The sequence below is a fragment of the Larimichthys crocea genome, chromosome VII (assembly GCF_000972845.2).
Source record: "Larimichthys crocea isolate SSNF chromosome VII, L_crocea_2.0, whole genome shotgun sequence".
Lineage (NCBI taxonomy): Eukaryota > Metazoa > Chordata > Actinopteri > Sciaenidae > Larimichthys > Larimichthys crocea.
This window is the reverse complement of record NC_040017.1, coordinates 4668405-4693989: the sequence shown is the minus strand read 5'-3', so window position 1 is coordinate 4693989 and position 25585 is coordinate 4668405. Positions and strand designations below refer to the sequence as shown.

Sequence of the window (25585 nt, the reverse complement as noted above, 5' to 3'; positions counted from 1 at the left end):
ATGTGATAGACGTGAACAGGTCTGGAGACGCCTTGGAGAATGTTATGCTGCCTGCAACATCATTCAGCATGACCGGTTTGGTGGTGGGTCAGTGATGGTCCTGGGAGGCATATCCCTGGAAGGACGCACAGACCTCTGCAGGTTAGACAATGGAACCCTGACTGCTATTAGGTATCAGAATTAAATCCTTGGACCCATTGTCAGACCCCATGTTGGTGCAGTGGGTCCTGGGTTCCTCCTAGTGCACGACAATGCCCAGCCTCATATGGCAAGAGTATGCAGGCAGTTCCTGGAGGATGAAAGAATTGATACAATTGACTGGCCCCTATGCTCAACTGACCTAAGTCAAATAGAACACCTCTTGGACATTATGTTTTGGTCCATCCAATGCCGCCAGGTTGCACTACAGACTGTCCAGGAGCTCAGTGATGCCCTGGTCCAGATCTGGGAGGAGATCCACCAGGACACCATCTGTCGTCTCATTTTGAGCATGCCCCAACGTTGTCAGGCATGCATACAAGCACGTGGAGGCCATACAAACTACTGATTGTCATTATGAGTTGCTACAAAGACATTTTGGCAAAATGGACTAGCCTGCCACTTATTTTTTTTGCTTTGATTTTGGGGATGTCTTTGAATTCAGCCCTCTGTAGGTTGATAGTTTTCATTTCCATTAATGATGTGGCATCCTTTTGTTCTTAACACATTACCCAGTCCATGTCAGGAAAGATATCCAGCGTGATTTCTTTTCTTGTTGAGAACTGATAATGCAACACACAAACTACAGTACACCCCAAGTTGTTAATTGATATGAGGTAATTTTTTAGTCACATTTCTTGTCTGTATAATTGTTTAATACATCGTCCTTGGGACGGCCAAATGTGCATTAGTCATATACTGTTTAAGTGAGATTATGAGATTATGAAATCATGCAATAAAAGTCCTCACTGCTATTTCATGGGGGACCTTAACAGTTTAACCTAAATCTGTGAAATGAGATACAAGATAGGCCACTTGTAGACTTTAAAACACTTTTTCCATTCAAACAAGTGTCATGGTTTGTTTTTTATTTTTATTAATGACTAATAAAGCTTTATTTGTCAGAAAATGAGTGAGTGATGTATTGTGTGTTTGGAGTAATGATCATTATGACAAAGAACGAGACAATAGCACCACCTGCAGAAAATCAAAAGTTATCAACAGTAAATCCAGGGGGAAAATAATATGGTAAAGATTTGAATAGAATTTAACTCTTACAATGGTTTATGAAAGAGAATTGTGTAGAAGAGGAAAAGAGGATGTATAGCAAAAAATAAAAATAAATAAAAATGCTGTGGCACACTTTCTGTGGCCTCTCAGCTAGTGTGCCACTGTGCACAAGAACCCTCTAGTGGTTGTGTGCCATCATTGTCCAAAGTTTCTCTTCAATTCTCTGTATGTCCTGTACATATGGCATTGATAATAAAGTTGACTTGACTTGACTTGAGATTTAACATAAATAAATGCAAAAAGACATGGAACTACACAAGATGAATATAGTTACGTAAAATGGAGATTTATTGAAAATACTGGCATTGCAGAGAACACATCAGTCTTCAAGCTACAAATGGAAGAACAAATGTAAACAAGTTACTTTAAGCTAAACAGTCTCATCAAACAACTAGGTTGACTTCATATAAATTATTATATATTATATATAGTTTTCAGCTGAGTAATAAATAAAATCACATAGCACATGAAGAATTAGTTCGATTTAGCAATGTTTAAGGTGGCTTCATCTTACATGAGTTGGAGAAAATATTTAAAAACCTTTTGTTACATAACTAATTTTGTAAAGGAATGTTTCTGTAATAAAAGCAGCAGCATGTTGTGAGAGAGTTTTACCTGCAGAACAAGGGTAGATGTACTCTGTCTCAGCCTGGTCACCTGACAACAAACAAAACAGCGAAAGCTCTTTCATCCACAGACCAAAATATTCTGTTTGTCATGGACAGGAGGTACGAAGGATGTAACAATATTATGTTTGCTATACTTTGCTATACTTTGATTTCCAACTTCTTTGTGAACCTGTCTGAAACTATACTTACGTTTGCATTTAGTCATTTAGCAGGTGCTTTCATCCAAAGAGACTTACAGAGAAGGGAACAATCAAGGTACAGTGCGATAAGAAAGCGTTAGTGCAACAATAAGTGCTATGACAATTCTTAAAGGGGGTAGCTTTCTCATGTTCAGTTGTAGGTAGTGCTAGGAGAGAAGGTAATCTCTGAAGAGCTGGAGGTCTTCAGGAGGAGATTTTTAAAGGTAGAGAGGGATGCCCCTGCTCTGGCAGCAACTGGTAGTGCGTTCCACCAACGGGGAACAACAAATGAAAAGAGTTTGGATTGCCTTGAGCGAACAGGTGGTAGAACCAGACATTGGTCATTGGAGGAGTGCAACGGTCGTGAGGTAACGTATGCCTCTACAAGGGCGTTCAGGTAGGTAGGTGCAGTACCGGAGACAACTTTGTATATGAAGTGCAGCCTTTGTTCGTTTAATCACAGGGAGATTATGTGCTGGATTCTTTTTGTAGGATTTGGTAGTCTTGGTGTGAGGCTTGAGTATCTGTTTTACTTGTCTGGTAGTAGTCATAGATCTTGACCACGGCTGGCTTCAGGTTCTGCACTGGGAGCTCCTGTATGAGCTCTAAGCTGTGGTTGATGGGTATGTCCTTTGGTAACTGTTGGAAGAAAAACAGATGAAGTGATCAGTAAGAAACCAAGAGAGCATCATCTGATGTTCCTCAATGTGAATTCCTCTCACCCCCTGTAGGTACACGAGGACATGATCTTCCTTTTGTTCAACGCGATCCACCAGCAGGGCACCTTTGAGCTGTGAAGAAACAAGAATCAGCTGGGTCGTTCAACAACAGAGGTAAAATATTCCATTTCCATTTAGGATTAAGTTACTGTAATAACTCACCCTCTTCAAAGACTCTGGGTCTGGGACAAATCCAGAGAGCATTTTGATGTCCAGGATCACCATGTTTGTGCTGGTCTCCTTCCCACTATATCTGAAATTCAACCATAGAAATGTGATGTTACTCACACGTTCTTTGTAGTTCTACTGGTTGTATGGAGAGACACTTTTTAATATGAGCCATCAGAAAGGCTTTGTCTACAGTGAAGATATGTTTAAGTATTTACTGCAAAGTTGAAAACATTTCCCATCCACAGAAAGTGACTAAGTCCAGGCTGGTTGATACAAAGTATCATTTGTTCAGATTTTCAGTATTCTTCTGTCATTGCTGTAACATGGATCTAGTTGCTGATGATTACTTACACGGACTGCATCTTCAGAGAGAGTTTGGGTCTGTGAGATGTGTTAGTGCAGTTGGCCTCTGGTTTGACCTTCACACTGAAGCTTGTGACCTCAGTCGGAGTTGGGATGTTATAGTGAAGAGAAATCTGGGAAAGAGGTACACAAGGAAGGTTTAATGTTGATAAAAGTAATAGTAGCATTTATTCACAAGGCAGAGCTGCCTTCTGTCTCTCCTTCTTTGTGCTCTGGCAATGGAGTCTTTGACTAAATTGCTTTAAAGGCAAATGCTGCTTTTGAGCATGTTTCACTTTATGCTGATGACACATTATTATTTATAACTGACCTTTTCTTAAAACTCCTGGGAAAAAAAGTGAAATACTTGGATACACTGTTAATTTATAGAAACGGAACAAATGCCAATAAGAGATATGACAATAGGGCTCTTTGTTTCAGCTCAAGTTAAGATTAATCTTGATCACGCATAGCTATGATAAAATTCATGAAACTGAGTTTACTCTTTTTCAAACTGAATTAAGATGTTCGGTGATGGGACCTGTTGGCTTTCTCCTTGGGTGGGATATATATTTCCTTCTTTTCTAAACCCATTTCTATTCCCTTATCTATTTTTAACAAAATCATGTTAATAATAATTTCATTAAACATAGCATACTACAGGAACCTGTTAAATTAGAGGTATATCTATATGTTCTGTATTACAACATTAGGGCATAATTATATGAGTGTATTGTTATGTTTGTGGAGGTGTATGCATATCAAATAGAAACAGGAAGAGATGCAGTGACTACTGACCTGCACTGAAGCACATGCAGTACCCTTCACCTCCAGGCTGTGTTTTCCTGTCACATCCTTCAGCAGCTCCTCCTGGTAGAGCAGTTTGTTGCTCTCATTTATATCAAATGTCAGCTGGCTACTAGGAGACTGGACTGTCACTGTGCTGGAACCCTCCGGACTGAACACCAGAGTGGAGTAGAGAGCCAGAGCCTGAAGAGCCACCACTGTATCCTACAACACACACACACACACACACACACACACACACACACACACACACACACACACACACACACACGTTTGTTTTTTGTTATTATTGCATTTTCATTGTGAAGTAATGACAACAAAGACAACAAAAGCATACTTGACCTTTGCTGTTACAGACATTAAATGCCTGTTTTACTGTTTAGACATCTATAGGCACTAAAGACTTTTGTCATCGTACATTCTTCAAACAAAAAAACCTTTTTGATATCAAAACTGCACCAATTCTTTAACTTTAACTAACACGGTGACTGGGCAAGTTTGTGGAGGTGAAAGTCGGCAGGATTTGATCGTCTTTCTTGACCTCTCTTTTCTCAACTACTTTGTCTTTTTTAGTGATCATCATCATGACAACTGCCCACAAGTGAAGGGCCTTACCTGTGTTTGTTAGATTCATCATGGATATTAACTCAGGATTTATGGCTAAACTGTCAACTGCATTGTCCTTTAAATTTGTCTCAGTTCTCAAAACCCTCTCCCTTGAACACTGTTCGTCTCCTCTCTCCCCTCCATGTGGGCAGCATGGTGACTCAGTGGTCAGTACTTTGGCTATACAACAAGAAGTCCATTCCATTCCATGTGAACTTTGTATGTTCTCTGTGTGTTTTCTTCCACTATTAAAGAAATCCTTGGGGTTAATACATTACAGGAACCACAGGGGGATGATGACACAGCAAACTCAACTGTATCCCTATACTTTAATCTCCTTCATCCCTCCCCTCTGTTGGTGAGAACATTTTTAATCAATGGTCAGTTTAGTCAGTGTAGGGAATTTTATTGAAGCTTGATCAAGGAGAATAGAGGATTCATCAATACACTTCTAATGACATGATGCTGCCTCAATTCTGTCCTCTTAGGCTCTACAGTGCTGCTCATAAGTTTACATACCCTTACAGAATTCATGGTTTCTTGGCCATTTCTCAGAGAAAATGAATGATGACACAAAAACCTTTTTTCCACGCGTGGTTAGTGGACAGTTGAAGCCATTTATTGTGAAACAAATGTGAGAACTCAATTTAAACCAAAATAACAACAGAAATGACCCAAATTACCCTGATCAAAAGTTTACATACCCCAGTTCCTAATACGGTGTATTTCCCCCTTTAACATCAATAACAGCCTTAAGTCTTTTGTGGTAGTTGTCAATGAGTCTCTTAATCTTTTCAGATGGTAAAGCTGCCCATTCTTCTTGGCAAAAAGCCTCCAGTTATTGTAAATTCTTGGGCTGTCTTGCATGAACAGCACGTTTCAGGTCTCCTCAGAGTGGTTCAATAATATTGAGGTCAGGAGACTGAGATGGCCTTTCCAGAACCTTCACTTTATGCTGTTATGCTGTAGCCACTGACTGGTTGTTTTTGCCGTATGCTTGGGATCGTTCTGGAATGTCCAAGTACGTCCCATGCGCAGCCTCCGGGCTGAGGAGTGTAGAATTTCCTCCAGTATTTTTTGATAACTGGCAGCATTCATCTTGCCATTGACACTGACCAAATTTCCTGTGCCTTTGTATCTCACACATCCCCAAAACATCAGGGATCCACCACCGTGTTTCACTGTTGGAACTATGTACTTTTCATCATAGGCCTTGTTGATGCCTCGCCAAACATAGCGTGTATGGTTTTTCCCAAAAAAGTTAAATTTTGGTTTCATCAGAAGGTTTGGGGTTTATCTCTGTGCAGTGTGGCATATTTGAGACAAGATTCTTTGTGGCATTTGCGTAAAAGTGGCTTTCTTCTGGTAACTCTACCATGCAGCCCATTTTTCTTCAAGTGCCTTCTTACAGTACTGCTTGAGACATCCACATGACATTCTTTGAGGGAGAGTTGAATTTCACCTGATGTTATTTGAGGCTTTCTTTTTCACATCCCGAACAATTTTCCTTGCAGTTGTGGGGGAAACTTTGCTTGGTCTACCAGAACGTGGTTTGATGTCTACAGTTCCTCTTACTTTCCATTTCTTAATTAGTGTTTGAACAGTGCTGACAGGCATTATCAACTGTTTGGCAATTTTCTTATATCCCTTTCCTGATTTGTACAGTTGTACTAGCTTTTCTCACAGATCCTTTGGCAATTGCCTTGCTTTTCCCATGATTCTGCATCCAAGACATCAGAACAGCACCACATGAGCACCACAGCACCACATACAAGGGTTTCTCAGGAGTCCAGCAACTCACTGATTTTTATACACACCCACTAATTACAAGCTAACAGATCACACGTGAAGATAGTTACCTTTAATAACCATTCAATCCCAACTGTTTCAAGTTAGGTGCAGGTTATCAGGCCAAATTATAAGGGTATGTAAACTTTTGATCAGGGTGATTTGGATAGTTTCTGTTGTCATTGTGCTCTAAAAAGAGTAAACACAGATATTTCACAATACATGGCTTTGGCCAACCACTATCCAAGAGTGAAAGAAAACCTCATCCTACATCCTACAAGTCACAGAATCACAAAAAGGACCTGAGACATCAGTAATTAACTTGGTCTTCATCATGTGTGTCCCAGAAGGGAATACTGTACCTGTGTGGAGGAGAAGCCTCCATAATAGTTCTGCTGTCCTGTGAGCCATTTGACGATGCGGGTGGCGTAGCCCAGGTCTTCAGTAGTAGGAGAGGCACTGAGTTTGGCCAACATCACGTATGAGCTGATCTCCACAGACAAAGAGGCTGATGTTTCTGTTGCTGTCTGAGACCAGTGAAGCAAACCTCCTACAAACAGACCAGCAGGCACAAAGTGAGCTACATTCACAGTCATGAAGCCAGAGTGACTTCCTCTGAGGATGACCCACCTTGGCTTACTGAAACTGTGTCTAGGTGCTGCAGAAGATGAGCACGGGTCTCCATGTCTCCTGCCAGGGTGAAGACGTACGCCATTAGAGCTGTGGTGTAGGTGTTGCTGAGGTCACTGATGGACTCTTTGAGGCAAGACAGGCTCTTCTTTACCACTGGAGCCTATAACAGATTAATAGACCACATGATAAACAATAACTTCATCACATCAACTGACTTTATTGATCTAAACACAACACAGTTTATTTGATTTCGGGATCATTTTGTATTTGAAAGCTGTGTGAAGAAATTCCTATATTCAGGGAAACTGAAAAAAAAAGAACATGAATGGAGGCAATAACAGTAAACAAAGTGATCTTCACAAAGTGAGGACACAGCAGAAACAGACCAGGAATCAGGTATTTAACAGTACCACTAACCTGAATGCAGAAAAGTAATTTCAAATTAGTTTTTAGAATAATTTATTTTACAATAATTATCAAAGAAGTACACCAACTTCTTTTGCGTTTGTTCTTACCGTCAGTGTAAAAAGCAGTTTACAGTTCAGAAAGCATGAGCTATTTGTACTGCAAGGAGTCAAACTTACAGATACATTCATCTCCAAGAAGGCAGCAGTGATGTAAGCACTGAGAGTCACTTCATCGGACACACCACCCTGTGGAGAGGAAGCATCATACAGACATGATCATCACTGTACCTCCAACACCCTGATTCAAAAAAGTGTCTTTAAACACTGCTAATGTAATGGGGAATGTTCAGTTTAATAAAGTCTGTGTAGTGTTAGTAAATGCAGCACCACACAGTGGATCTTGTTTTCTTACCTTCATTCTGTTGTTGAAGAGTTTTCCCAACTGTAGAAAACAGCCGTTTTCTTGTTGTTTGCTCTCCAGCCAAGTCTTAGACTCTGCAATCTTTTCTGGGTCGATGTAGATGAAAGACTGTGCTTTGGCAAAAGATCTCAGCACAAAAGCAGTCAGCCTGAGGATATTTAAACAATGTTAGACATTTCCTGTCAGAATGAAGTGGAGAAGAAGCACTTGATCTGTGTAATGTAGCACTTCATGCTTAAGGTCATTAGCTAAGATAATTTATGCATTAATTAGAAACCTGTGTTCCTGTGCACATTACTATAATTAGTGGTATTTCAGTGAAGAACCTCTGAGTTATTAAAGGAATAAAAGGAGGAGTGAAATCAAATAATTCGGTGCAGTCATATCATCTACTCTGTTTTCTTGAGGTACTGCATGTCATGGTATAAAATGGTAAATGTTGCACACATGTACAAATGTGGATGATTGGTCAATAATGTTCTCACCAAGTGTTCCCATCTCCTGTTCCAAATGTGCTGTAAGCACCACTGTCATGTTTGTAGTTCAGCTGTCTCTGGTAGCCTGTTTAACAACAGAAACATGGTTATTATGACATTAATAATACTGTACACATGTATCAGAGGTTCAAGGGGGAGTGAAGCAACAAAGGTTGCTCTGGTGGCCTTTGGGTTATGTTTACACAAAACAGATCTTCTGCTTTTATTTTATTCAGTCAGCACCAGATTGTTACAGAGGGTAAACTTGACAGATCTGAAGATTTTAAATATCAAACCAACAGAGACTCACCACTAGTCAGGAAGTTGGTAGCCTTTTCCTTGATAGCCGGGGTCAGCTGCTGTGTGTCTTTCAGGTATTGGAGGATGTAAATGTTGGGGGCCAGAAGAGCCATGTTCTGCTCACCACATCCATATGGCATCTGCAGCAGCCCATCCAGGTTCTTCAGGGCTCGGCCCAGAATGTCACCTGCCCAAAAAAACGCTGACTCGTTACAACATGGAACTGACCTGACATTTAGATAATAATGTTGCAGAGAGGAGTATGCAAGTTAAACAAGGGTTCATGCAGGACACATACACTGAGAATGGACTGCATGCAAGGTCTGGTATATGATCTTTAAATATGCTTTTCTGTTACATAAAAATACAATGGTTTATACAATAGTATATGTTATGGTATGGACAATCTAGCCAAAAAAGTGCAATTGTATTACTGAAGCCCTTTATAATGAGGGAGTTAACCTGTCTGAATCTGACTAGTTTACCAAGGACAGAGAGTAAAGCACGGGCAGATCCTTCAATCATGTTCTCAGGGAGTTGTACGTCTATTTCCTCTATCAAAGCTTCTCCTGTGTACAAAGACAGAGAATAAAGGAATTCAGAATGTCAGACTTAAAATAAGGCTAATCTCCAATGCTTTAAAATTGGTTTTGACATCAACTGTACCATACCATACCTTTTGGACAGAGCAGCCAGTTGTGGGTCTTTGTCAGCTCAGTTCCCTCAGCCTGAGAGGGAAGGAAATAATGTGTGAAATGGCAAAAATGCTGGTTAATAGACAAACTTTTTCTTTGTCATCTTGAACCAACCTTTACGATGACAGATCGTGTGACCACGTCAATACGACCTCTGTCTGGCACACTAACAATCTCATTGTCACATGAAGCTTGGGATGCCACAGCTTCAGCGGTCACAGACACATTCACCACTCCTAAAAAAGGTTAACACACACAACGTGAAACTTGATAAAAAGAAAAAAAAGATTTACTTGTACATGGATTGCAGTGATGGTACCATGAAATTTGTTCTTTCAACTCTTCTCTTTCCTACCAGACTCATCAATCTGTAAACCTTAGTGTGGTCTGTGTGATACAAACCATCCAATTTGACTTTCTTACTCTTTGTTGTCCATTTTGTATAAGCTAGCAAACACTGACAAAAAGTAATGGTCAAGCACCATTATATCGTAAAAAGTTACCTTACTACCCCTCTAGAACACTGCACTCTCAGGATGCTGGGTATCTTGTGGGTCCTATGGTCTCCAAAAGTAGATTGGGAGCCAGAGCTTTCAGCTATCAAGCTCCTTTTCTGTGGAACAAACTACCATTTTGGGTTCGAGAGGCAGACACGGTCAACACTTTCAAGAGTAGACTTAAGACTTTCCTTTTTGACAGAACTTATAGTTAGGGCTGGCTCAGGTCATCTCTTAGTTATGCTGCCATAGGACCCACCACCCCTGTCTGTCTCTTTCAAGGTTATACCTAGTCAGGCATGGTATTGGTTGAAGATGAAGTCACATCTCCCTTTACTGAAAACTCAACTCAAACCCTCTTTCTCCCTCTCCCTCTCCCTCTCCCTCTCTCTCTCTCTCTCTCTCTTAAAAGAAAGTTTTTCCTTGCTATTGTCGCCCAGTGCTTACTCATGGTGGAACTGTAAATAATATTATGAAATTAATATGTGTATATCCCAAAATGTAGAACTATTCTGTTAATGTGAGATTCAAATAACTTAACAAATAGAGAGGAAGAGGACCTAGGATAAAGCTTTGAGGCACACCAGTTATAACTGAACTGGAAACTGGAAAAATCCTCATCCGATACTGGAGGCAATGTCATGTCATTAGCAAATAACTGTAGCAAACAAAAAGATCAACTTGCACCTAGTTTCCACTGGAGTAAGCACGGAATCTGGATTGAAATTAGTTAAAATAGTAAATAATCATTAAACAGAAGTTGTGAGTTGATTGGCTTTAACTAGGCTTGACTCATACAGAATGTTAAAAGATGTAATTGCTGTCAAGATTTATTTTAGTTCTTCAGAAGAGGTTTAATAATTGCTTATTCAAATACAGAGGCAACGGTGCCAGTGGTGAGTGACTTATTAAAAATCAGAAGAGCAGGAGGAAGAGGGAAAAGCAATTCAGCCACCCTGGCAGCCTGTAAACCTTTTACTTGACTACAGTGTGGATGAAAGCCTCACCTAAGGCTGAGGGAGCCATGGTCCAGCTGAGGGTCTTGCGCTCATTGCCACACAGACAGGATGTGTACTGGTCACCAGAGAGGGGGGTGAGGGTGTAATCTAAGGAGGGTGCTGGAGTCACAACGATCTGTTTAAGAAAGATAACAACATATTTTATAACTGGAGATATATTAAAAAATGCAAATAATCATTCAATATAAACAAGATTTCAGAACTGTTTACTCTTAATTAGATTGATAAGGATTTAATCTGGAAAAGATGGCTTCATATCTAGGGATAAAATGTGTCTTGGACAAAACTGTTACTTGTTGAGGTATGTTGTGGTTCTTATGTTGTGGTATGTTGTGGACAAACTATGCTCAACCTATCACCTGTTGGCTATTGTATGTGTAAAAGCATTTATTACCATGATGCAGCTGGACAGGTAGTTGAAGACGGTTGCCTTCAGTTCAAAGTGCTCCCCCCGGATGATGGAGTAGGGCAGGCTGAGCTCGAGGAAGAACGGCTGGAAGACTGTGATCTCTTTACGAGGGGCCAAGCCAAAACCCTGAGGGGACAAACAGAAAGCCTCCGTCTCCCAGGTGGTGATTGTGTCTGGGACAGTGACAGGCACATCCTTCGTTCCAGACTCTCTAGATCAACAAATACACAGAGTTATATTCATATACTGTGAGTTGGAAAAAATCCAGGAATCAAGGAACAAATCAACAAACATTTTCTTGAATATACATGCATTTCTTCTTTATATTCTCCTATTACAGATTAGCGTGTTCAGTGGTTAGTTTTTTCTTTGTCTTGTTTTTTGTTTACACGTGTACTGCCTTACAAACCATTAATACAACACAGCATTGTATCACTTAATAAAGTCGTTGGGGTGAAATGTCAACAAACAATGCTATTAAACAATAGAAACAGAGCACTTTTTTGGAATCATATTTTTATCCACAAAACCAATCCAAATTAAATATTCACTCTCTTTTTTGTTCTGTTTTGGTCTCCATCAACTCTAGGCTCTTTTACTGCCAAATACTCCTTAATATTCACCCTAAGTAATTAACTTTCTCTGTTTTTCATACTGGGCAGGCTACAGTCGGTTTAGCTGTGCTTCTTTTTGGTGCAAACAGCTGCCTGCTTCTGCTGTAAATGAGAATGCTGATGGTGTGATGGAGTGTACCAAAACAGTAAATCTTCAAGTCATAAAAACCAAAACAATGAGCTACAAGATGCTAAAATGCTCTGTAGAACTGAGAGAAAGTTTCAGAGAAAAACTGAAATAATTTTCTGTGCATTCAACACTACAGGTAAGCCCTTTCAAATGACACATTTAGTCAGTTCTAACATGGAAAAATGGTTAGTGCCATTTTAAATACCGAAATGCTAGAGTTAAGACACATACTATGTAACCATCATATCCCCAGTTAGATTACAGCTGGGGAATCTTTGTTGCGTGCCTAATAGGGCAAAATGTCTAGGAAAAATGTTCTTAATCTCATTCAGGTATAAAAAGTAAAACTTCTTTGTTTTGTGTGCAAGTCTGATGATCGAAGCTCACCCAATTTCCACCATGTCCCATATCCAAGTTTCAGGGAAAAAGGTGCGAATCGTCTCTATTGGTGGAGGTGGAGGTGGAGGTGGAGTTGAAAGAGTATCTGCATTCAAGTTTAATCGAAGCATCTTTCTCCTGAAAGGTCTCACTCTCTTCTTACTGCTCAATGTTGTGGGTACATGCCCATATCGAACACCTGAAAAGACACCACACAATATTTAACCAGAGGCAAAAGCCAACAATGACAAAGTTAACTGAACTCATGCTGGTAAATATTAGCACTACAGAGCAAATAAAAAATAAAAAAGTCACCATATAGAGAGAATGGGTTGCGGTGGTAGTCTTCTCCTCTAAACTTGAGGCATGTAGGCATTCGAACAATCAAATTAGTTGCTAGCTTCAGCCCTACATCCTAGATAATCCAACAGCATACATACTGAACGTTAATCAACTGTACAACAATAAAAACTTTAATGTTTTCTTTTATTAGTTATATTGTGTTACATATACTGATAAATGAAAATGTTAGACTTACCTGAAAAACCTCATGAGCATATTTTTTCTCATCCCATTCAGAGTATGGCAAAAGCTGTCTTCTAGGTCTCACATGAAAGCATTCATCAGGATCTTGAAGCTCATATGAAATCTGGGGTGCTTTTTTAAGAGGCAACAAATCAAATATCTGAAAAGAAAGATTAGGTTCAAGTCTTTAAAAAACAAATGTTTGTTGTTTGATAACATGCCTGCAGTTAGAGAACTGAAATGAAACAGGAAAAAATAAAAGTGGAAAAATAAAATGAATGGGGATTGCATTACAGCAAGATTAGTGGACACAGTTACCTTGTCAGCATTCAGAGTTTCCCCAGGCTCTTTGATGAGGACGCTTTGATCGACAGCACTCACACCGCACAGAGAGTCTGGCTGGGCCGTCATCTGCATGGTGGTCTCCTCTCCTGGAACAGCTGAGGATGGAGAAAACTCCAGCGACACCTGACACACAGGGAAATTGACAACATGACACGTGTGTATTGTACTTGATGGTTAATTCAATCATTGACCTGTTGAGTTGATATCATTAAGACCAAATGTTGGTAATCCTCTTCTCAGCGGTTTTCTTTTGTGCTTTCACATTAACTTGGTTGTGGCTGTGCTTCTCATTTACATAATCCATGTTAATAAATATCCCTAAACGTGCAGCAATAGAACATTTTTCTGCCCTAACAGTAACTTTAAGTACACACGTGGACAAAATTGTTGGTACCCTTCGTTTAATGAAAGAAAAACAATGGTCACAGAAATAACTTGAATCTGTAAAAAGTAATAATAAATAAAAATTCTATGAAATTTAACCAATGAAAGTCAGACATTGCTTTTCAACCATGCTTCAACAGAATTATTTTAAAAAATAAACTCATGAAACAGGCCTGGACAAAAATGATGGTACCCCATAAACTTAATACTTTGTTGCACAACCTTTTGACCTTTTGAGGCAATCACTGCAATCAAATGATTCCTGTAACTATCAATGAGACTTTTGCACCTCTCAGTAGGTATTTTGGCCCACTCCTCCTGCGCAAACTGCTCCAGTTGTCTCAGGTTTGAAGGGTGCCTTTTTCAGATGGCATGTTTCAGCTCCTTCCAAAGATGCTCAATAGGATTAAGGTCAGGGCTCATAGAAGGCCACTTTAGAATAGTCCAGTGTTTTCCTCTTAGACATAGAGCTGATGCGCCTTGCCAAAAAGTTAAATTTTTGTCTCATCTGTCCATAGGACATTCTCCCTGAAGCTGTGTGGCTTGTCAACATGTAGTTTGGTAAATTCAAGTCTGGCTTTTTTATGACTTGTTTTCAACAATGAGGTCCTCCTTGGTCGTCTCCCATCAAGTCCACTTTGGCTCAAACAACGGCGGATGGCGCAATCTGACACTGATGTTCCTTGAGCTTGAAGTTCACCTTTAATCTCTTTAGAAGTTATTCTGGGCTCTTTTGCTACCATTCTATTATCCGTCTCCTTGATTTGTCATCAATTTTCCTCCTGCAGCCACGTCCAGGGAGGTCCCATGAATCTTAAATTTCTGAATAATATGTGCAACTGTTGTCACAGGAACATCAAGCTGCTTGGAGATGGCCGTATAGCTTTTACCTTTAAGATGCTTGTCGATAATTTTCTTTCTAATGTCCTGAGACAACTCTTTCCTTTGCTTCCTCTGGTCCATGTTGAGTGTGGTACACACCATGTAACCACACAGCACAGGCCCACTGACTGATTACCTGTGATGATAATTAGTGGATACACCTTAAATTAACATGTTCTTTGGTCACATTATTTTCAGTCTTTTCTAAGGGTACCATCATTTATTTATTATTACTTTTTACAGATTCAAGGTTTTTCTGTGGCCATTGTGAGTTTTTCCTTAATTAAACGAAGGGTACCAACAATTTTGTCCACATGTGTAGATAAAATAGATCCTAAAGCTTCCGGCTGAAATCCTGAAAATGTTATACGACTGGAGAAGCTGTCCTTGTGCTTTACCCACAACGTGAATTTATTTCTGTTGATCAATTAAACATTTTTACATCAAGAAGGTCATTCAAATTGGAGTACACTAATGATCAGCTAATGGAGGAATAGCCAGAAAGACAACAGGACAATCCCAAAAGATTAATTTAGCATCAGAGATGCCTCATGACATCTTGACAAAAAGACCAGCATTGCCAGAGGATTTCACCCCGAAGACGTCGAAAGACATATTCCATGATGCTTGTTATAAAAATTTGTAATATACTGGGGTGCAGCTGTTTTAACTCATATAGATAGTGTGTGTATCCTGTCTTTACCATGTCTCACATACCTCCCTTAGTTGGCCTCTGATTTACTGAGGCTAGCAGGAAGAGACAATTATAATTAGTAGTACAAGGACAGGAGAGACAGGCTAGGGGAGTACCATGTGGATATAAAATATAGTGCTAATTTCTGAGCAGTAAACCAACTAAAGGAATGTTATAATGTTATCTGTATCAGTGGGGAGGTGTCCAAGACAGCCCATTTTTGAACAATGTATAAGAACCTATTGATAGTGCTCCTCAGGGAGCCTTTTCACTGTAACCCTTCTCTGTGTTGCACGGTTAAACGCTCCTTCTTGTACAAGAATAATAAATTCAACTTAAACTTTGATAGTTTGAATCCAGTCCTCCTTATTCAAGGGTTCTTCTTTAAAAAAATCTCGTAACAATGCTGACCCACAGGAGCACAAACTGTTCTCCCATGCACAACGCATATAAACATGGCAAAGTGAAAGAGGTCATCGATTTCATCAGGTAGGAAAGGTTGGTGCCTGGCATCTTCTTTTGGATTACTTATGTAACCAAGTTCAGAGAGACGGCAAGCAAATGGTCTAACACCAACTTAGTCTCTATGATTCCATTCCCAGTGAGGATATCTCAAAGTAAAATATTGTCTAGTATGATCCAAGCATCAGAGGTAACTAAATTGTAAAGGGCATACTTGAGAAAAAATGATCAGCATTACCCACAACTTATTATCAGTCAGCTCATCCACCTGACAACAGGCATAGTACTAATCTACGATCAAATATGTTCTAGGTTAATAAATGTAAGGCTGCATATTGACCTGCTACATCTCAACTGTTAAATCATTTCATAGCTACATCTGACGACACACTCACCTTGTGACTAAAACATTTCTCAGTGGAGAAGTCAGAACTGTTGGCAATCACAGTCTCACTGGGGAGGACAGCATAAGCCACAACCTGGACTACTGGTGCTATCTCTGCAGACACTTTCAACTTAAAGGACACCTCACCCTCAGTCACTGAAACAACAGATCAGCGGTTAATGGATAATAATCATATTTACAGATCAACAGAAGTAATTCAATATGTATGTGTTGGAGTTTATTTCATAATCCATTCAACATGTCGGTGTAAAGAAACAAACATTACATACACAAACCTTTCTGAACTACACAACTATAAAAAATGGAAAAAAGCTTTGATCTGAGAAGTGAGAGTCCTTGAACTCATGATTAATGCCAGTCTTTGCCTACCTGATTTATCAAGCACTTCAGCCTGTTTAAGTCCTTGCATGACAATGGCTCCCCTGGATAAGACCTGGGAAATGTGACAGAAAAAATTAAACAAGAATCAGAAATATTCCCTCAGTATGAAACCTCATTCTCTTTAATGGTAGATTACATACAATCTTTCATGTGGTGTGGTTTTTCATAAAAATATTAGTATGGTATGATGTTCACTGAAATTTTCAGACATTTGGTCAGACTATTTCTGAATGTTGAACATTTTTAATATTTAAACTTATTTTATTATATTTGAACATAAAAGGAAGACAGACAACTCATATGAGTGATCTTTGCTCATTCAAGTCCAGGTTGAGTCTCAACTCATTTATTTTCTGTCTAATGAAGTTACAAAATAGTCATCAAAATAGTGACTTGAGTCGATTTGACCAAGTCCACATCTCTGGATATACTTCACCCACCACTCACCAGATACATGACGTCCACAGAGCCCTGGGCCTCTCCAACTACAGTGTATTTGATAAAGATGTCTTGATCACTGTCACAGGGAAGTGTTTTTTCTTGCCTCTTCACCTCCAGGGAGCTCATAGTTTCAGTTTCAGGAGAAGAAGGCCGGGCCATAGACAATGTGTGATCTTCAGTGAGATAAAATGGAGTTTTAGGACTCTGGATCTCCGGCTTTAATTTTGGGCTGGCCTAGATTGCAGGAAAAAAAAACTTATATATTATAAATCAGTTTATGATGGTTGAACATATTCTCACATGAGCTCATGTTCCAGATCTTTACCATAGGACAGTGCCTAGGCCTCTTTATTTTATATATGTAAAATTAAGATGGTCTATAAACCTTTAAAGCCAACATATGACTACTGCTAGGGAGGTGCAGACACTGATACTGCAAACAGAGAGCCTTCAAATTTTGATTTTTGCTGACCTCTAGCGGTTTAACTTCTCAAATGACTGTATCAACTTTATTGTTTTAGTTCACTCTCATTGCTTTCATCTGTGTCACTTTCAGCAGCTACCTGCTAAGTAATAACAAAAGACAAATCTAGCAGCAAGCTGATGAACATAGTGAGGCTAAGAGAGACAGATATGGAGTTGGTGGAGACCAAAATGGAGCTAAAGGGAGAGTGAATGTTGGAATTACATTCATCAAGTAACCAGAAACATGACTTAAGGCAATGCTAATGTACTCTGTGTCTACTGAATATGTGTCTGTTCCCAGTTATTTCTGTTACAGTAGGACCTTCTACTCATGGCAGTAATGCATCTTTATTTTTTCAATACGTCACTGATCTGTTCCTGTCTGCCTCGACTGGATGCATAGACCCATTTCAGGCTGCCTCGCCTTCACTCACATGACAAATTCACATTTAAGGTGTAAAGAGGTAATATTTATACAAAACTATGTACTGTATATGTTTTGCTTTCAAGGTAGTTAATCACTAACATGGCATAAGGATCTATTTTAGAATCGGTTATATATATATATATATATATATATGTTTGAATATGATTGATATGTTTCAATTGCAAGGTGTAGGTTTAGTGCTGCCTCTTACTTACAAGGAGGCGGATGTCCCCATTCACATCAGCTGTGCTAAATGAGAAAGCAGCGACACCATCGCTATCTGTTGTGAGGTTCTGCAGTTTTGAAAAACTTGAATTCCTGATGTGCAGATACACCAGCATGTCAGGAATAGGTCTATTATTGTAGAGGACCGCTTTAATCTGTTGGAATAACAAAGTTCACTGACAATGCACATGACTCCATTTGCACTGAATCACACTGAAGAAGTAAAGACCACATGCACTTACTTTTCCCTCCACAGTTGATCCTTGGTCATAAAGCTTGGGTGTGTCAATGAAGGACAGCTTTCCAACAACAAAAGAAATCTGTATTTTTTTTTCTTGTGAAAATGAAATACCTGTAAGAAAAAGCTCCCTGTTACAACTATGTGTTAGCCACATTGTTTAAATAAAGTAAATTATGATTTTATTTTTTTATTTTTAAAAAAAAAGACAGTATAAAAAGACTTGCCAGTTCCCTCCTCTTCTACTTTGGCAGAGAGATCCAATATGCTGTGCATTAGCCTTTGGTCCAGTTTTTTGAAAGTGGTCATCTTGATGGTAAAAGTGGTGCAGCCTTTCATGTCTGCCTAACAAGTACAAAAACAACAGAAGTCTGTTATCACCAATGTAAGTGTGGTATACACTGCAACCAATACATATATACAGTACATGTGTTTGTATATGAATGTATGCAGACTGATGTATTAGGTTAGGTTTACCTTAGCTTTCAGTAAAATATTAGTTAAAATACATTAAATTGTGTATGGTTTGCAGTATCACATTTCTATGCAGTGTTCTCAACTAGTCCCATCTGATGTTGGATGTTATTGCATGTTTTTCATGCTATGATTATTTCTGTTTAGTCACGTTTCCACTCAGCTGGACATTTCAACCATTCATCTTATATTACTAGTTAGTTACTTTTAGTCAACTATTTTTATCTGCTTACTTTTAGTAAACTATTTCAACACACTGTCAGTGGCAACTAGTGGTGTTCAGCTGTTAAAGCTAAGTCAGGCTGGTGTGTAGTGTGTAGTGATTTTTGTAGTTGGTAGCTGTATCAAAAAAGGACCAAATATTACAGTCTATTTGATTGTTAATTTGCAAAGCAATATCACATTAGAGGGAGTGCTGTTGTACTGAATCTAAGCACATAGCTGAGTTGCTGAGGTAAACCACAGCCATTCTAATATTCAGTATAACATCACAGCCTTGAGTTTGATATTGCTTTTAACAAATTACAAGCAGCCTTTATAAGTTTACAGTATTTCTTTGTGTATTTAAACATTTATTTGGCTCAAATGGTTCTGCAAATGGATTGTGGCTGTACAAAACACTATTTATTTATTTTTAACACTAGCTTGTTGGCTACTTTGTGTAGGTTTACACATTATCACGGGCCACCTGCTTTGGATCATTGGATCATAAACTACTTGTAGAAAAATTTTATCTTTAAGGTACAAACTTTGTTACAATGCAGGATATTTGATGACCATCAATGCAACGTTAATTTAATGTCACTAGAACACCTTTAAAGAAGATTGATACATGTAGTTAGTACTGTTGTGCTCTATATCAGCACTCATGGAACGACTCCTGTCCAATTAAAATACTTGGTTGGTACTAAGTGATAAAGACTAGAGAGAGAGATAGATCTTATATGAGCTATTATATTATGACTAGAGATCTTATCTATATGATTATAGATATATATGATAAGGATATATATATTAGCTTACATGTGTTATTGGTTTAAGATTTAAAATTGAAAAAAAAAAAACAACCTAGATTTTTTTTTTTTTTTTTACATAAGTGAACATCACACCACTCACAACTTGTACTTTGGACTGATAAGATAGATGTATGTCATACACAATATACAAACATGTCTGCTCAAATTAGGCACAATGTTACAGTATGTACAGTATACATATTTTCATACTGTATAAGCATATGTGAGGTCTGCACATTGTTTCAGCAGAGAGTGAGACTGTTACTATAGCAGCTGTACCTGTTTTGTCTCTTTGTAACATGTTTTATCAGAGCGCTCAAGAGGTCGGCACACCTGAAGATCAACACTGCCCGCAACAGACTGTCTATATGTATATCTGATTAGATGAGGAAAGAAAATCATCAGTTAGTTGTTATGAATGAGTCATTCACTCTGCAAACTATTTTTTGTTTATTTAAAGGTATACATTTTTCAGCAATCTTACTTACTTTGCACATACTTCAGCTTCAAATTCCTCCTGTATAATGCTTATTTCATCAGGTGCATTTATTTTTACGTCAAACCTTGGCAAAACTGGGAACAACATGTTGTTGTTAGCCTTCTGGCTTATTTCCAAACCATGACTAGTAACCATGGAACTGTAACTTACCATATTTATCCACCTTGAAGCTGTGAAGTGTTTTCGTTTTATTAACTGACACACTAAGGATGTAGATTCCTTCGTTGGCCTCAGAGTGTAAGGGGTAAGAAAGCTGTAATATTTTACCATTTGACATTTTGTTCAGCCACTGTCCAATCCTGTTTTGGTGAGCATCCTGTAAATAAAATACATGGGTAAAATACATGGGAAGAACAGATGACAAAATTAGTATACAAGGGGAACATGTGAGGCATTAGTACTAACCATGCTTCTCACTGTTTGTTTTCTTTCTTTAACAAGACTGTGGATAAAACTCTTTCATCAATATATTAATATAATATTTTCATATATATCTGACCATTATCTTTCAGTCAAGTGGAAAATTGTTTATCCTCACATTTGTTTTTATTGATTGCTATCACATAATAAATTCATTTTCAGTTAAGATTACTCATGTTTGATATTATATGATCCACTTCAAGTGTGAAATATCCTGCCTCGGTTATTGTCACAACTTGTGATGTCATGGATTTTTTCTTTGGCAAAAAGATGTGCACGTTTTTTTAAATAGCCCTAAAAGTCAGTAGTAGTCGGTCCCTACACTCAAGTGTTCACATCAGGAATCAATAAACACTTGAAGGCAGTGATTCCCAGTCTTCTTGGCTTGTGATTCTCCAAAGCAAAGCAATTTCCACTGATGACCTTTTGTCAAAGAGAATCTTTTGGATAAATCATTATTATTAGAATCATAACTTAGAGACATGTCTGGAAAATAAAGTTTTTCAAGCCATGCTTGGGTTAGGGTTGATATTTGTACAGAGGTATTCATCAACTTTTTTTCACTTTACTGCCCTGAACAAAGTGCAAAAGACCTGAACAAAGTGTAAAGGTGAGAAAAGTCGTTTTGTTGTTCAGCTAAATTAACTGTTGACAGAATATTGGCAAAGTGTCAATTCCTTGTTCAAACTAGGTACAGAAGTTAAGTCCTTTGCATTGTCTTCATTATAATAAGGGGTCATGACAAGGCAAAATGCATTCACTTCCATTTCTTCTTTCATTTGATTAACTGATTGAAATACAAAATCAGTAAATAATAATAGTAACATCTATATTAAATCTGGTGATCATGGCACAATTATGCTTAATATAATATAAACTTAAATATAATATAATGTAAATGTGAATTAATTAGCTAAATTAATTTGAAGAGTTTGAAGGTCACACAGTTGCTTACTAATACATCAGGGTCAATCTTAAAATGGGCAGAGGACTAATATCACTGTTGTACAGTACAAGGTTATGTTGTATGTTACATAAACTAGCTCCAAAAGTGCTCCCAGCTGAGTGAATTTTCTGTTCTAGCATGCCACATGTGAAGTTTGCTTCAAGCTTGTCAAATTAATTTAAAATTTAGAATAACTTTTTTTAATCCCACTGAGGGCAATTCGTTCAGAGCAGCTTCTCAAGGACATATACTATAGACACATAATACAACCAAATAAATATACAAGGGAGTTAAATGTGCAGCAGTCTATAAATAATTTGATATATAAACTTATATAAACAAACTATGAGATAGTTAAAAGCAGCTTGTGTTGGTGTTAAAAAGACACTCACATAAATAAACCCATCTTACATGAAGCCATTCATATGAATCAAGTAATTTGTGGATATTTTCATTTAAGTCTTACCTTAATTTCAATGATATTGTACTGCAAACAAAGAAAGAGAGACATTTGTTAAGGACAAGTTTGTTTGCGTCCTGCCCATCATACAGTGTCATCTTTCTTAATTAAGAAATGAATAATGCCCTGATGTTTTCAGCAGCTAACTCTCAAGTTGAGTACAATCATGAGCTCCTAACATGTCTTCTCTTTTTTTATATATGTACTATTTAAGCATATTAAACAAACACTGACATTAAACTTTTTTCTTGGAGTATCTGCCTTACTGAGTAATATTTTTTGTAAACACATACACGGTTCCCTTTAGTGTTTAAAATTGTGGTTAAGGCTTGTTTTTTCCCCCACTGTGCTATAAAACAGTGTTGACAGGAGTTGATAGATTTATCACAGTGTCAGCAAAATTGTTGGAAAGCCTTCAACACAGCACTGGCAGGTTTATCTAAAGGGCCTGTGGTTGTACTATTGACTGGGAGCTTCACCGGGAGTTCATATTCTTGTTCACCCTGGTGACTTTGTGACTTTGGGCTATACAAATAAAATCTGATTTGATTTGAAAGTAAAACCTACTCAGTTATCAAAGACTGTCACTAATACTATGGTTCATGAATGTGATCTAAAAGAAAAGACTGACAGTCCACTCACCAGCTGATTGGCAGGTCTTAACTTGGTGTCAAGTGTGATGACTCTGAAATGGACTGAAAGAAATGCAAATAGCTCTCATGAAACTTTTACAGCTCATCTACAAACACATACTGATATTTCCGTCATTAATTTTTTTTTAACTTTAGGTAACTTCTTCCCATTTATTTGTGTTCAGTGTCAAAGTGGAGCTAATTCCAGCATGTAGTAGGCTACTATAAAATCAGTTGAAGGTTACCTGTTTGTCCAGGCAGGTAGATTGGTTTATCAGTTTGGATGAATGTCATTGGTTTATAGACTCTGATCATGACTCTCCTGACTTCTGTTGAGTGAAATGTATCGCCTCGTACGTCCACCTCAAACTTCTGCACCACTTCCTTCTGCACTAAAGGAACCTGTGACAGAGAGATTGTTTGTAGACACCAAGAGAACCATTAACAAGTCTGACTGAAAAAAGTCTTCATTTTATTTATTTGAACTGTTAAACCTAAAATTACAAATAAATGCTGCATTACAAAACCATTTGTCGACTTATACTATTGTAACTGGATTTATATTTTGTGTTTCAAAATGTGTGGGTGTCCCATTAAGCTCCTTTTAAGTTTCCCCAGTTGAGGGAATGTTGTACACACATTTCCAGAGAATGCTGATGGAAATGAGAAAAGTCCATGGCTAAAACTGACCTTAAATGGAACACAGATGTGAAACTCTTCACTGGACGTCTTCTGGAGGAGGGTTGTGTTCTCATCTTGAGACATCAACGTGACAGTCATGACCAAAGCCTCCTTGGGCTGCAGGAGACTTGCACAGAATTTGGTCTCAGCTCCAGCTTCAAGAATCGCAGGAATGGCTACCATGTACTGCCTACAGACAAACACAGACACACAGCAGACACCTCACTGGATCTAACATGGAAGAAACTTTAACCTAGAAGTTAATGCATCATAAAGTCATTACAAAGTCATGTAAATGCACCGACACACATTATTATTATTCTGTTAGACAGCACAGGTAAAAACTTACGGTCCTGCCACTGCTTGACCCACAGACATCCAACTCAAGAAGACACAAAGTGTCCATGTCCACATGTGGATCCCAGGACGACCCATGACTGACTGAGATGAGCCTCAGAGTCAGCAGCTGTTAAATAAACTCTGCTACTAATCTTTTGGTCTTTCACCCATATGACACAAATACACTCATCATTTCTGGGTATCCTTTAAGTCAATCATTTACAGCGTAGACAAAGGCAAATCCTGATGTTCAGATGGTTGGTGTTAGGGATAAATATTTCACCAGTAATACATGTGCTGCATTATATCAGAAAACAATGAGAGTTACTTAACATAAGTGTTATGATGCGCTCACTCACATAATAATTGTTGGCACTGTAACATCTGAAAATACAATTCAACTCTGCTGTTAAAATCCTAAATAAGTTAATGAATGGATTTAAATCCAGATGGCCTGTAGCTCTGTTCCAGTAGGAAAGTGTTCTGTCTGTTGGAGAGGCTTCTGTGACCTCCGAGTTCTGCAACAGTTACCTTTAAACTGCGTGGGATGTTTGTTTTAAACAGTGATTATTCTGAGTACACCATTTTCTAGCAAACATACATGTGGACTCTTCCTGAAATAATGATGACAGGTTTCCAACACACTCAACTGCAACACTCACACATCTGGCCAACACAGCATTGCTGTCCTCAAAGACAGAGGCAGAGGTGGTTACGATGCAGACTGTTCTGACGACAGCAGCATTGATGGAGATCCACACACCAGTGCTGACAGTGCAAATGTTCAGAGTTCAGCTGATGAAGACGTTATACAAACATCCAGCATGAGATGCTCTGACAGTTTTCCACCTACTCCTTTGTGTGGAGAAGATTTATCAAGTTCAAGTAATGGACACTCAGAGGATGAGATGTTCAACCTTGATATGTCAGCAGGATTATCAGCCATCAGTAGTTCTCATGATGGAGTCAGTGAGCGTAGTATTCTCTCTTACTAAGAGTCTGGTGCTGCTCATACTTCAGCTCAAATCTATGAAGTTACTGACTGTGGGCCAATTGCCACCGAAGATAAAGCTTCAGCTGTGGTTGACCCAACTGATGGAGCTGCAGCCAACATCTCCACAAATGATGGAGCTGCAGCTGCCACTCAGCCTACTGTGCAGAAGAAGAGGTTTCGCAATGTCAGGAAATTCTTCTCCAGAATTCAACGACGAGTTGTTTCCTTCTTTAATAACTAAGCCACATATTCTGCACATGTAAATATGTAAATACTCTCCCTCCCTCCCTTTCTAAACCAAACTAGCCTCCCCTCTCCATCCTACTCCCATTCCCCTTTCTTTTCCATTCTTCCTTCCCTTCTTTCGTCTTTCACTTTCTCTTTCCTTCTTTCTCTCTTCCCTGTCGCCTTCCTTCTCACTTTCTCTGTCTTTCACTTTCTCTCTTTCTATCTTTCCTCCTTTCTCCCCCCAAAGAATCACTACCTTAACATGATGGTGGGGTTTGCGTATCTCTGTGATCCTGGGAACTGTCTTGTCTGGGGCAATAGTCCCTGGTAGGGTCTCCCAAGGCAAATAGTTCCCAGGGGAGGGATCAGACCAAATGCGATTCACAAAGGCCGCGATGATGAAGAACACAAGGAGCTGCATTTTATCCATTAAACATTTTATCAACAGTTTATACAAAATTTTATGTTGATTTCTGGTAATTATTTATAATACTTATGATATGTGAAGTGATTACATTTACATAAGAGAGGA

General features: G+C 38.6%; 1 protein-coding gene across 1 annotated transcript; it reads right to left on the bottom strand.

Annotated features, from left to right (window-relative positions):
• Positions 1 to 1536: 1536 nt before the first annotated feature.
• Positions 1537 to 23962, bottom strand: LOC104939506 (alpha-2-macroglobulin). Its single transcript, XM_027280810.1, has 36 exons — positions 23842 to 23962; positions 23502 to 23682; positions 23057 to 23213; positions 22822 to 22874; positions 22186 to 22206; positions 20504 to 20669; positions 20343 to 20427; positions 20134 to 20230; positions 18592 to 18709; positions 18369 to 18478; positions 18117 to 18281; positions 17016 to 17243; positions 16557 to 16620; positions 16177 to 16322; positions 13333 to 13482; positions 13028 to 13174; positions 12805 to 12904; positions 12499 to 12688; positions 11353 to 11578; positions 10947 to 11073; positions 9557 to 9678; positions 9424 to 9475; positions 9233 to 9316; positions 8758 to 8934; positions 8457 to 8532; positions 7963 to 8119; positions 7728 to 7796; positions 7141 to 7303; positions 6873 to 7060; positions 4108 to 4320; positions 3319 to 3443; positions 2959 to 3049; positions 2800 to 2868; positions 2611 to 2716; positions 1885 to 1926; positions 1537 to 1600 (listed from the first exon to the last, which is right to left on the bottom strand). The coding sequence occupies exons 1-36, from the start codon at positions 23925 to 23927 to the stop codon at positions 1596 to 1598; spliced, it is 4356 nt and encodes a 1451-aa protein (XP_027136611.1). The 5' UTR covers positions 23928 to 23962; the 3' UTR covers positions 1537 to 1595.
• Between the last annotated feature and the right edge of the window lie 1623 nt (positions 23963 to 25585).